Raw genomic sequence first — 12,645 nt, forward strand, 5'->3', positions numbered from 1 at the left:
GGGGCTTCAAAGTGGGCAGGAGATAGGGAAGGCTGATCTTAGAAATAAGAAGCAGCGAAAGGGACTCCATCAGAGCTAAACCAAGGAGGAAGATGATATCCATTGCAGCAAGTGGGATTGAGGCTAGACGACTTGAAGAAGAATGCCCTGCGGGGTCAAATATGGAAAAATCCTGAAGAGCCGGGGAAAGGGAGAAGAAAAAGGAAAAATAGTCTGTTGTGCTTATTCCATTACTTGGAGCACCCCCCCCCCCAGCCTCTTTCTGCTGTCCTCATTTTCTCCTTCCCTCCAGCGTGTTGCTCTGGTTCTTGGGCTGAGTCACCAGGAGGAGAGGGGGCTGTGTGGGCAGCCTAAGGAGGATGGGAGGGCTGCAGTTTCAGCCTCCATAGGAGCAGCCTCTGGGGAGGTGGCTAATTTGGGCAGCAGGGCTGGCACAGGGCTGGCATCTGAGCATCTAGGAGCTGCCCCTTCCCACCCCAGGGCTTTAGGCCAGAGCAGATCCCCTCCCCCTCCTGCTTCCTGGCCTGGCATGGGAAGGAGCCCAGGGGCTAGGGACCCTAGGAATAAGGCAGGGGACTGAGTGCTAGATCCCCTGGCCTCCTCCTCTTTCCACAGGTTCCACCCACACTCCCGAGATGAAGGAGTCTGTGAGGTTGAATCATAGAGACTGTTTCTTTGAGCATCACCCCAGTGCCCGGGGGGCCTCCTTTTTGGAGTGAGCCAACTTGGTGCCCTGAACTCTCCTGGGCCCCATTCCCCAGCCTTCTCCAATTCTACCACTTTGTGCTGCTCCATTAGCTTCTGCTGCCCTGGAGTAACACAGGGGCTGGGTGAGGAAGAACTCAGGGCTCAGGGGGTCTCCAGAGGCCAGGAGTTGCCTTCAGAATGGAACAGACTCAAGGGTGAGGAGGCAGCTAGGTGAGAGCCCTTGAGCCATCTTTTCCTCCACACCCCGTCCCTCCCAGCCCAGCTTGACTCCAGGAGAGGCCAGGTCCACCTCCTGTTTTCCTAGAGCTTCATCGGGCCACCCTCTGCCTTCTGACTGGCTGGGAGTTGGGTTAACCGCTGATCTGAGAGGGGTGGGTTTTTGGACTGCCTGATCTGGACCAACCCCAGCAGCAGGTAGCTAGCTGAGGTTTTCATTTACATAACAATTTGTATCTCATTTGCATATTAGTAAGGTTCCCTGCAGCCTCTGGATTCTCCAGCCCTCACCACGCACACCTGGCTGTGACTCGGGAAGCAGGAACCTGACTCTCTGCAAACCTGCCTTCCCCTATGCACACGCAGGCCTCTGGCTGGAGACCCATTGGATCCTGGGCTGGGAGCCAGAGGGCCTTAAAGGGCCTCTGAGCCGGCCAAGTAAGAGCTAAAAATACTCCAGGGGGTGTGGGGGGGCTCCTGTGGAATCTCTGAGGGGGGGACCTAGGATGTGGGTTTGGGATTAAAGCATTGGTCCTGCCCCCTCCTCCATTTGTGGGCACAAGGCAGCTCTGGCAAGGGGGGTGGATATAGGTGGTATAGGAATTTGTTTAATCCAGTTGCCATTTATGCCCAGCTCTGCTGGCTCAGTACCTCAGGCAGCTAGAAGGAGGGTTCCCTCAGCTCCTCCTGGCTGAGGCCAGGGAGCTGGGAGGCAGAGAGACCCCATTCCTTGGGCACCTCCTGCCAGCAGCTTGGACAGGGCAGGAGCAGCATGAGGGCAGTATTTCCACTACGTTGCATGTCCTGGAACGCAACCTGGGCTCCTTAGGGTCCCCTTCACTGCTGAAGCCTGTACCCTTTCAAGGTCATCATAGGTGACCTCCACCTCCAGCTGATACTGTTTTTTTTTCCCTAGAATGACTCTAGCCACCAGTGCCCACACCCTCAGTGACTGCCTGGTATCGTCAGGCTGCGGGAGCCCTACTTGTGTCCAGTCCCCTGCTCCCTCTAAAGGATGGCAGTATCTGTTCCTTTCCCCTCTGCTCCAGGCCCCCTAACCTGGTAGGACTGAAATTCCTGGGGTCCCTGAAGGGAGTCTGGGGTCATGCTAGAGCCAGTCTTGGTGCCACAAGAAATCAGAACAGCAGTGACCACATCAGCCATGGCTTCATAGAAAGCTTTTTACCAAGTGAATCCATTTATTCCTCCAATAACCCCCAAAGATGGGTAAGACAGCTGCTGTTTCCATTTTACAGATGAGATAATCCAGGCTCTGGGAGAGGAAATTACCCTTGGAGACAGAATGGATCCTAGAACAAGGTCACCAGCTCCCAGGCTGTGATGTTCCTTTCCCACGGGCCCTGGCTTTCTTCATCTGTTAGGAGCCCTGGGGGTGGATGTCCCTGGGTGGTCAGGCAGTGGACTCACTGAGCCACCCTCCCCATCCCAGGCAGAAGGTGACTGACCAGGCCACTGTGGCTCCCTGTCAGCCTCCCTGCGGGGCTCATAATCTCATAATGTTACTCTTCTTGGGGAAGCCCAGCCCTCACTCCCAGGAACACTTCCCCAGGGTAAGGTTTGAGCTGCAGATGTGAGGTGCAGGCAGAGGGCCACGCCCCTTTCCAGCACCCCAGGCTGTACATTCCTGAATCCCAGTGGGAGGAGACACTCCAGGCCCCAGCTTGCCTGGCCCTACCCTACCCACTCCCTGCCTCCTTCATAAGTAGGTCCTTGGCAGGGGCTGCAGGCACAGCCCTTGCTTAGCACTTCCAGAGTCTGATGGGAGCCCTGGAGCCCAGTTCTGAGCCTGGGGCCTCAAGGTGATAATGTTTCTGGGGCCAGTTGGAGGAGCATCTGAAAGGTGCATCATCAGGATCGAGGAGGGGTCCTGGCAGAACATTGAGAGGCTGCAGGGACGCTTCTGGGGAGGAGGCATGGAAGAACTGGGTTCTCCAGCAGGGGTGCCCTGGATTCGAGAAGGTCAGTGGTGGGCTGAGGAATTTGCCTCTTTCACGAGGATGTCTGATGGTCATGGCCCCATGACTATCCTCAGAGATAATATTTCAGGGCTGATCCCTCTGGTTCCAGCCACCCCTTTGGTGTGGGATGGATTGCCAGGGCTCTAAGCACCCTTGTAAGAGCTCATTGTCAATGTCATGTCCCCAAAGATGGATTCTGGAGGCAAGGAAATAGTCCTTGCCCATCCACCGGAACAGGGCTGCTGGACCACGTCATTCAAAGTGTCAAGTCATTGGAACCCAGTTCTCGGACTCCTCCCCTCTACCTTCATCTCTGAGGCCAAAACATTCCTTTGAAAACCCAGATCTGACCATGTCATCTGGTTGGGTTGCCCTCTGCGGCTCCTCCAAGGCCCTTCCCACCCTCTCCTCCTGTCCCTCCCCGGATGTTCCTGGGCTCTGGCTCTATGGAGGGCCTGAGCTCTGAATCACCCTGCTTCCTCATGTTTCCTGGCCCTGGCACATGCAGTACCTTTGCCTAAAGTGCCCTTGCTCCCCTTCTTCATCGGGTGACCCCTGGTCATTGTCCTCAGACACTCTCTTCTGCAGGTCTCTCTGTGTCCTTTTCCTGTGGCACTCACTGTCTGTTCCTGCCTGCCTTCCCTTACCCTGGGCTCTTTCCTGGAGGGCAGGGGCTGGGGTCCATTCTTGTCCCAGCCCCAGAGCCTGGCACAGAGCCAATACTCAGTAACTGGGTGTTGAATGACAAGTTGGCTGGAGGGGAGATTGGGAAAGTCTGAGCTTGGAACCCCCTGCCTCCCTGCCCGCAGGCTCCTGGCTGGTGCCCCCAGGGAACTCGCTGTGTCTGATGGCTACACCAACCGGACTGGTGCTGTGTACTTGTGTCCCCTCACTGCCCACAAGAAGGACTGTAAGCGGATGGACATCACGGAGAAAAGTGAGGAGCAGTGTCTGGTGGGGAGGCACAGCGAGAGGACAAGGCTTGCTTATGTAGTTTCAAGTGACTTCTGATCTAGTGACTAGTAAAACAGCGAGCCTTAGAGCAGATGTGGGATTGGTAGATACCAAAGTTTTGACGGACTGAAGAGGGGAGGAGCCGGGACTGCCTTACTGGGGTTGGGAGTCTAAGAGAACTACTGCCCTCTGGGGGTTTGGAGCACTGGTATATGGGGTGAGGTGCCCTGGTTCATGATCCCTCCTATGCCTTTAGGTGACCCTGACCATCATATTATTGAGGACATGTGGCTCGGGGTGACTGTGGCCAGCCAGGGCCCTGCAGGCAGAGTCCTGGTAAGTGGGCACTCACTGCTGGCCCTGCCCTGCCCCCTCTCTCCTTCCTTCTCCAGGGGTGCATGCATGTGGCCTTTGCAAGTGTCCATTCCAGTGGCTGCATCTCCACAGGCCTCTCTATCCTTGCACTCTGTACTCTAGGGGAGGGGGTGTGTGTCTGGCTGTCTCCCAAGGCCGGGCATGGCCTGGGTCCTGTCTGAATCACCCGCTTCCTCCCCACACCCACATGGGGTGTTCTTCATTCGTGGGAACTTGCAGGAGCAAAGGGCAGAGAGGGCCCCAGGCGGTTGGGCGCTGGCTTGCCTCCTTCCTGGGAGGCAGGCTGCCGGAAGAGGCGCAGCCCTGCTGACCCTAGCTTCCCCAGCTCTGCTTTGGGGGCTACTCCCTGCTGTCAGTTGTCACTTCCTACACACATCCTTTAGTGTTAGCCCCTGGGGGTCTCCATTTCCAAGGCCCAGATGGACATTTTTGTTTTCATTTTAAAATTCATGTAAAATATACATACAGTGAAATGTACAGATTTGAAGTCTCTAAGAGGGTTTTTTTTTTATTTGTTTGTTTTGGGTTTTTTGTTTTGTTTTTGTTTTATAGTACTGGGGATGGAACCCAGGCCCTCACACAGGCTGGGCAAGTGCTGTACCCTTGAACTACACACCCAGCCCATTTCTGTGAGTTTTGAGGGATATGTATATACCTGCGTAATCAACACGCATGAAAGATGAAGCATATGTACATCACCCCAGAAAGTTCTCTGTCCCTCTTTATAGTCAATTACCACCCCTGTAGCCATCACTGCTGTGATTTCTGTCACCTTTGAACACTATTCTGAGCTCCAGGTTTGCATCAGTTCACTGAAACACGTTTTTGTGACCCCTGTTGCGAATGGTTATAGGTCTACGAGACCATTTAAAGCCATTCTAGATCCTGAATCCTTAGCAATGAGCTAATCACTCACCCATTCAATAATTCCACAAATATTTAGTGAGTACCTACTGAGTACCAAGCACTGTGCTAGTCCTGGAAACTTAGGACAGGCTCATGTGACATGCTAGTGGCTCTCATAGCTAGAAGGGATCAGGGAAAAGCAAATAAACAAGAATGGGCCCAGTTTCTGATTGTGCCTGACCCTAGGCTATTTTAAAACACCCCCCCTTTTTCTTCTTTCTGTGTTCTGGCCTGGAGCATGCTTAACACATGCTCTACCACTGAGCTACACCCCCAGCCCTAGAACACACTAATCCGATTCACTGGTTTGTCCAATAAATCTATATTGAGTAGCTGCAGGGGGCCTGGAGCTGTGTGTAGAGTCACCTTTATGAGGCAGCACAGTATCTTGTGTTTGCATATTCTCTGCCTCTATGTAGGTGTGAGATCTTGGAGAGGCTACTAAACTCTCTCTGCTTTGGTTCCTTTATCTACAATGGGGGAAATAAGTGTCCCCACACTATGGAGTTGTTAATGTCTGGCAAACAGGAAGCACTCAGTAAGTGTTAGCTCCTGCTATTATTATTATTATGAGTATTACTATTATTATTCCGGTTTAATATTGGTCCTTTTATTAAGCAGACATCTGGGGACAGAGAGAAGCAAGTCCCCTAATCTCTCTGGAAATGACCCATTTTGGACTTTAGAACCTAAGCCCCACCTTCCCTCATCCTTTCTCCTAGCTGTCTTAGCTACTCTCAAGTCCATTTTCCAAAAATTCCAAATTTTCCAAAAATTGCTCTTGACCTTCAGAACAGATTTCTGGATATTGGAAAGGGAATGTGAGTTTAATTATCACCATAGAAAGGAAAAGAAGCCAGGGGTTCTCCTTCAGTCCCCCAAAGCCCGAGGTGCCTGGGCCAGAGGAGACAGCTTTCCCTGGGCCCCTGCTCTGGCTAAGGCCTCATGTGTTGGGGGGTGTTCCCCAGGTCTGTGCCCACCGCTACACCCAGGTGCTGTGGTCAGGGTCGGAGGACCAGCGGCGAATGGTAGGCAAGTGCTACGTGCGGGGCAACGACCTAGAGCTAGACGCCAACGATGACTGGCAGACCTACCACAACGAGATGTGCAACAGTAACACCGACTACCTGGAGACGGGCATGTGCCAGCTGGGCACCAGTGGCGGCTTTACCCAGAACACCGTGTACTTTGGAGCCCCTGGTGCCTACAATTGGAAAGGTGGGGACCATGGAAAAAGGGAGGAGGAGCAGAGAGCACTCACCACCCACCCTGTTAGCCACTGGGACTGCCCACCCCAGACCATCCCCACTAGGGGGCAGGAGAGATGGGCAGAAGCCCTTGTGCCAACAGTGGCAACCATGACCTCCACTATTTTAGCATTTACTGTGTGCCAGGGACTTTCTTAATTATACTCTTACAAGGCAAGTGTTATTATAATACTCATTTTATAGGATAAAAAAACTGAGCCTTAGAGAAGTGAAATAAATAGCCTCTGGCCAATAATAAGTTCTGAAACCTGGATTGTCATATGGGTCCATCTCCCTACTACTTTGAGCGGAAACTTAGCCACTAAAAACTTATTTATATTTATTTATTTTTGTGATGCAGGGGAGTGAACCCAGAGCCTCACACATGCTAGGCAAGTAGTCTACCACTGAGCTACGTACCCAACCCTTTATATTTTTGAGACAGGGTCTTGCTAAGACAAGCTGGCCTCAAACTTGACAACTCTCCTGCCTCAGCTTTCTGAATAGCTGGATTATAGGTGTGTACCACTGCACCTAGATTCAAAACTTACTTTAAAAATAAAACATGGGGGCTGGGGATGTGGCTCAAGCGGTAGCGCGCTCGCCTAGCATGCGTGCGGCCCGGGTTCGATCCCCAGCAGCACCACATACCAACAATGATGTTGTGTCCGCCCAGAATTAAGAAAAAATAAATAAATGTTAAAATTAAAAAAAAAAAAAAAGAAAAAAAATAAAAATAAAACATGCTCCTCCTGGAACAACCACTAAATAGTACAGCAGGATTTGGTAAAATAAAGAGTAAAATTGTCACTGGGCACCGTGGTGCATACCTGTAAACCCAGCAGCTCAGGAGGCTGAGGCAGAAGGATCGAGCGTTCAGAGCCAGCCTCAGCAAAAGTGAGACCCTGTCTCTAAATAAATATAATACAAAATAGGGCTGGGGATGTGGCTCAGTGGTTGAGTGCCCCTGAGTTCAATCCCTGGTACCCCACCCCCCAAAAAGTAAAAATGTCCCTCCTCTCCCATCCATCTCCTTCAACACATTTCTTTTTTTAAATATCTTTATTTTATTTATTTATTTATATGTGATGCTGAGAATCAAACCCAGTGTCTCACACATGATAGGCAAGTGCTCCACCACTGAGCCGCAACCCCAGCCCTCAAACCATTTCTTGATGCTAATAGTATCTTTTGAATCCTTCCAGACTTATCTTAGAATATAAGATAACTTTTAAAAGAAAAAAACCTGAAAACAGAATCCTACTAAACATGCTATCCTGCTACTTTTTCTTTTCACTTATCCAAAGCCAGGGGCATTTCTTCATGTCACATGCATGGAGGACCACCCTTTTGGGGACTATAGGACATACTGTCCTACAGGTGTCTGATGACTCAGGCATCCTCCATCTCTGCCTCTCTCCATCACACAGATTGTAGTGATAGTGACTTCTCTTCATGTGTCCTTATTGTCACAGAATCTACAGGCAGGGAACCCTCAGTCTCCTCCTCTTGACCAGCAGGTGGCCCAGCCATAGCCACAGCTCTGGGCTCATGGAACAATGAGGCTCGGCCCCCTCCCCTGGCCCTGCCTCCCTCCCCCTGGTCCTTTAGAACCTTGGCAGGGTCACAGGTACTCTACCTGGGAACAGGTAGGCAACTCAAAGATAATGGCATGGAGCCTGCCCAAGGCATCTGAAGGGTGGGAAAGTGTCAACTAGTGTCCACACCCAGGAGCCTGCAGGCAGGAGTCTGGCCATGCCTCTACAGCTAGTTTCCATGGCACTGTGAGGAAGTCAGTTTCCCTCCCAGGGCCTTACTTTTCTCATCTGCAAAATGGGAGTCATCCATCATAGGACATCATGACATTTCTGAAGGGGTCATGTTTTTCAAATGACAAAGTGCTCACAAAAGGTGTGATTACAATGGGGTGAGGGGGCTAGACGTGGTGGAAGAGAAAGGGTTGGTGACTCCTACCCCTCCCTTTCCCCAAATCCTTGTGAAGGAAACAGCTACATGATTCAGCGGAAGGACTGGGATTTATCTGAGTATAGTTACAAGGACCCAGAGGACCAAGGAAACCTCTACATTGGTGAGTTCAGTTCTGGGGGCCCATTGGGTGATAAAAAAGAAGGCAGCTCAGTCCCTAATACACTGGCTCTCTTCCTTCAGTGCCTGTGGAGGAGGGAGGCTAGAGTGTAGGTGTGACCAGTGGCATTTAGTTCAACTGGTACACACTTATTAAGCACCACCTATATGCCAGACTCTGCTCCAAGTTCTCACATGCAAAGTCGCTACCCTTACAGAGCTCAGTCCAGAGTGTAGGAGGAGTGGAGCTGGAAAGGGGCACAGACACAGGCGCTCAGGGGTCCACTTTCTTGTTCCACTTGGAATTGAACATAATGGGGTTCAGGAAACTAGGGAGATGGACCCAGAGTAGAAGGGGACACAGTTTGCTGGGGGCTTATCGAACATCTTCCCCTCATCCCAGGGTACACGGTGCAGGTAGGCAGTGCCATCCTGCATCCCACGGATATCACTGTTGTGACGGGCGCCCCACGACACCGACATATGGGGGCGGTCTTCTTGCTGAGCCAGGAGATGGGCGGGGACCTGCGGAGGAGGCAGGTGCTGGAAGGCACGCAGGTGGGCGCTTATTTTGGCAGCGCCATTGCCCTGGCGGACCTGAACAACGATGGGTGAGAATCTAGGGACATCCTCTGGGGCCAGGGTGAGAGGTGTGGGAAGGTGGGCTGGCCAGGCCAGGTCAGGGAAATGGAAACTTTGCAATTGTGCATTTGTTCAATGCTTGTGGTGAGTTTGCAATCAGAGTGGATGGGCGGCTCTGTATTTGCATGCCATATGCAGGACACCTGCACTCTCCTGTCTTTACCTGTCTTTGTATGGCTCCAACAGATTTGGGCTGTTTGGGTGTGATCTTTGCTTGCATGGCTTCTCCATGACGTGTGTTTCCTATTCAGTGGGCCATGTTGGCCCTTCCTGTGTCCTTCCCATGCGCTGGGACCTGAGGTGCCGTTGGCACAGTTGTGTACCCTGCCACCATTCTGCAAGTTATGCATCATCTGGGGGGCCAGCCTCACACTCTCATCTCCCCTGCCCTTTCTCACCTGTGCAGGTGGCAGGACCTCCTAGTGGGTGCTCCCTACTACTTTGAGCAGAAAGAGGAAGTCGGGGGTGCGGTCTACGTCTTCATGAACCAGGCGGGCACCTCCTTCCCTGCCCACCCCTCCCTCCTCCTTCATGGCCCCAGTCGCTCTGCCTTCGGCTTCTCTGTGGCCAGCATTGGTGACATCAACCAGGATGGATTCCAGGGTATGAGCCAGCACCCCTTCCCCAGCACCCCCACTGACTGAGCACCAGCTGCATACCAGGCTTGACAGGGCCTGTGGAGGAGATGGGATGGGGCTCGGGCCCAGCTTGCTCAGAGCCATCCTAGAGAGAGGATGTGCAGAGGGTGACAGGTGATCCTGGAGGAGGTGATAAGTGGTTGATAAGGATGGGTTGAGAGTACATAGTGGGAAGGAACAGAAGGGATGCAATGGGAATGCAAGAACTTATCCATGTGCCAAATCTAGCGGATGTGGAGTGTTCCATCAGAGACAGGCTGGAGAGGGAGTGTGGGATTCGGGGTGGGTGTCTTGAAAGCCAGGCAGAGGAACTGGTGCTTTCTATTGGCTAATTGGGGTTTCAGGGTGTATAGGAAACATCCAGAGAAAGTTTTGGAGCAGAGGTGCAATATGATATAGCTTCATACCTTGAAAGATGATTCTGGCGGAGGTTGTAGGACCGAAGGAGAGATGAGATCAGGATTGTCGCGTATCAGGTGTGGGATGACTAGGACTGGACAAGGTGGGGGCCCTAAATACAGGAGTATGACCAGTGCTCTGTAGGACTTGGGTGTCGTGGAGAGGGTTAGATCAGGGTGTCAGCCTGGATGCCATGGGAGCCCTTGGCTTATCCAGAAGTCACTTCTCTGACAACCTCAGTTTTCGAGGACCTAGTTGAGAACTAAAAGGAACCAAAGGCGGAGGGACCTCTGAAGAGACAAAATGGGTGCCAGAAACTTGGGGTGGTAAAGCCCAAGCACTTCCTATGGAAGGCTCATTTAGTTTCTGCCCGTGGCTGACACAGTTTGCTAACAAGCTTGGCTTTCCGATCATCCAGACCCTACGAGGTCAAGTGCAGCAAAATGAGAATGAGTTCAATGAAGTTTAAGAAGATCATAAAATGTTTTGGGTTTATTTGTGGAAATAATGAATTTTAAGTCTTGACGCTTGAAGTAAAATTTCACTGTCCTTATGATTAAAATCCCAGCGCCTGGTATCAGGTACGGGCTCACACATCCTCTTCTTCCCTCACTCATTGTGTCTCTGGGTTTCCTGAGTCTTTTTTCCTCATCCATAAAATAGAGGTAATAGTACTTACCCCACAGCCCCCTCATGAGGGCTCTGCGGCAGCCACAGATGGGAACACCTCCTTTTCAGACCCTGCTTATAAATGGCATTAGAAGAAGAGCCAGGATGTCTGGAGATTAGATTGGTGGGGACATGGAAAGGGGAAGTTACTGGGCAGGGCTCAGGAATCTAGGATGTGGCTTTGCCTGCGGCGTTGACTTGCTGCGTGACTGTGGGGAAATCACTTCCCCTCTTCGAAACCCGCCTTCCCACCTGCAAAAGGAAGCACCTGGGCTGCAGATGGTCACCTTTAACCCTGAGCTGCAGACCTCTGCAATGTCCCTGCTGCTGTCGGCACTGTCTGGCAGGGTGAGGTCAATGCCATGCGGGGCTCTGTGGCCTGCAGCACAGGGTTCGGGAGATGTGGGGCCTGGTACCTGGGTGACGCTGTCCTGCCTCTCCTCCCAGACATTGCGGTGGGAGCCCCGTTTGAAGGCCTTGGCAAAGTGTACATCTACCACGGCAGCTCCAGGGGGCTCCTCAGACAGCCCCAGCAGGTATGAAAAGCTGCCCCTGCCACCCGAAGTAGACCTTCCCTCCTCTCCCTACCCACCCCTTCCAGATTTCTCCAGGCCTCCCTCCCCAGAACCTGACTCTACCCCTTTCCCTTGTCCCCAGGTAATCCATGGAGAGAAGCTGGGGCTTCCTGGCTTGTCCACCTTTGGCTACTCTCTGAGTGGACAAATGGATGTGGATGAGAACTTCTACCCAGACCTGCTCGTAGGGAGCCTGTCGGACCATATCGTACTGCTGCGGTGAGCCAGGGGGATGCCGGACAGGGGCCTTTCTCCCCTCATCCCTGTCTGTGTGGAGTCCATTTTCGTCCATCTTCAGCACTAGGTCCACAGAAGGTTGAGCCCCAGCCCTGGCCAGGGGCAGGCGGGAGGCACTGAAATCTCCCTGCTTCTGTTGTCCCTACAGGGCCCGGCCCATCATCAACATCCTCCACAGGACCTTGGTTGCCAGGCCAGCTGTGCTGGACCCTACACTGTGCACAGCCACCTCTTGGTGAGACCACCTACTCCTCATCTATGGGCTGGCCAGAAGGGTCCCAGCCCCCAAGCCCTTCCCCTGGCCACTCCTGATATCCCACCTTTAGAGATCTGATACTGGGACTAGCATTTCTGTCCCTATCCAGCCTCATTAAAAAGCAGAATTTCTTACAGGAGATAGTGAGGGAATTGGGGGCAGTAGAGTATAGTGGTTAGGAATAGGAGCTCTGGACTGCAAACCCCAGCTGTGTACTGTGGGAGAGGGGGCAGGCTCTGAGGAGTGAGGACTCTGAGGGAGAGGGAAGAGGAATATACTTAGGTGGATGGATGTGCACAAGAAGGAAGAGTCACCCTGGGCAAATTATTCATTTCTGAGTCTTAGATCCCTCACCTGTAAAAGAGTTAATAAACAATTCACAGGGTTGTTATAATTACATAAGACAATGTATCAAAAAAAAAATCCCTAGAATAGCAACTTTATATACCTTAAATGCTTAAAAAATGTTAGTTGCTAAGAAAGTGGTGATAATGGTGGTGGGTGGACAGAGGAGGTCTGTGCTGGAGATCCAGATACCTGGGCTCAAGATGGGGCAGGGCTCCTAATTCGTACCTTTGGACAAGTCTTGCTCTCTGGGTGTGTTCTCCCAATTGTGATTTTTTTTTTCATTTTTTATACTTTATTTATTTATTTTTTTAAATATTTACTTTTTAATTTAATTTAATTTTTTTTATTGTTGGTCGTTCAAAACATTACATAGTTCTTAATATATCATATTTCACAGTTTGATTCAAGTGG

At 51.8% G+C, this 12,645-nt stretch overlaps 1 protein-coding gene across 4 annotated transcripts in view; it reads left to right on the forward strand.

Annotated features, from left to right (window-relative positions):
• Nucleotides 1-12,645, forward strand: part of Itga3 (integrin subunit alpha 3) — a 29,642-nt gene that overhangs the window by 3,948 nt on the left and 13,049 nt on the right. For 2 of the 4 annotated variants that reach the window (XM_078042201.1, XM_078042202.1), the window contains exons 2-12: nt 1,178-1,362; nt 2,181-2,244; nt 3,713-3,840; nt 4,114-4,193; nt 6,107-6,356; nt 8,388-8,474; nt 8,874-9,081; nt 9,519-9,715; nt 11,266-11,354; nt 11,476-11,612; nt 11,779-11,865. In XM_078042201.1, coding sequence (XP_077898327.1) covers nt 1,178-1,362; nt 2,181-2,244; nt 3,713-3,840; nt 4,114-4,193; nt 6,107-6,356; nt 8,388-8,474; nt 8,874-9,081; nt 9,519-9,715; nt 11,266-11,354; nt 11,476-11,612; nt 11,779-11,865 — 1,512 coding nt within the window. The remainder of the gene's footprint in view (nt 1-1,177; nt 1,363-2,180; nt 2,245-3,712; nt 3,841-4,113; nt 4,194-6,106; nt 6,357-8,387; nt 8,475-8,873; nt 9,082-9,518; nt 9,716-11,265; nt 11,355-11,475; nt 11,613-11,778; nt 11,866-12,645) is intronic. The other 2 variants (XM_005321677.5, XM_005321678.5) reach the window with 1 other exon arrangement.

The sequence above is a fragment of the Ictidomys tridecemlineatus genome, chromosome 3 (genome assembly GCF_052094955.1).
Source record: "Ictidomys tridecemlineatus isolate mIctTri1 chromosome 3, mIctTri1.hap1, whole genome shotgun sequence".
NCBI lineage: Eukaryota > Metazoa > Chordata > Mammalia > Rodentia > Sciuridae > Ictidomys > Ictidomys tridecemlineatus.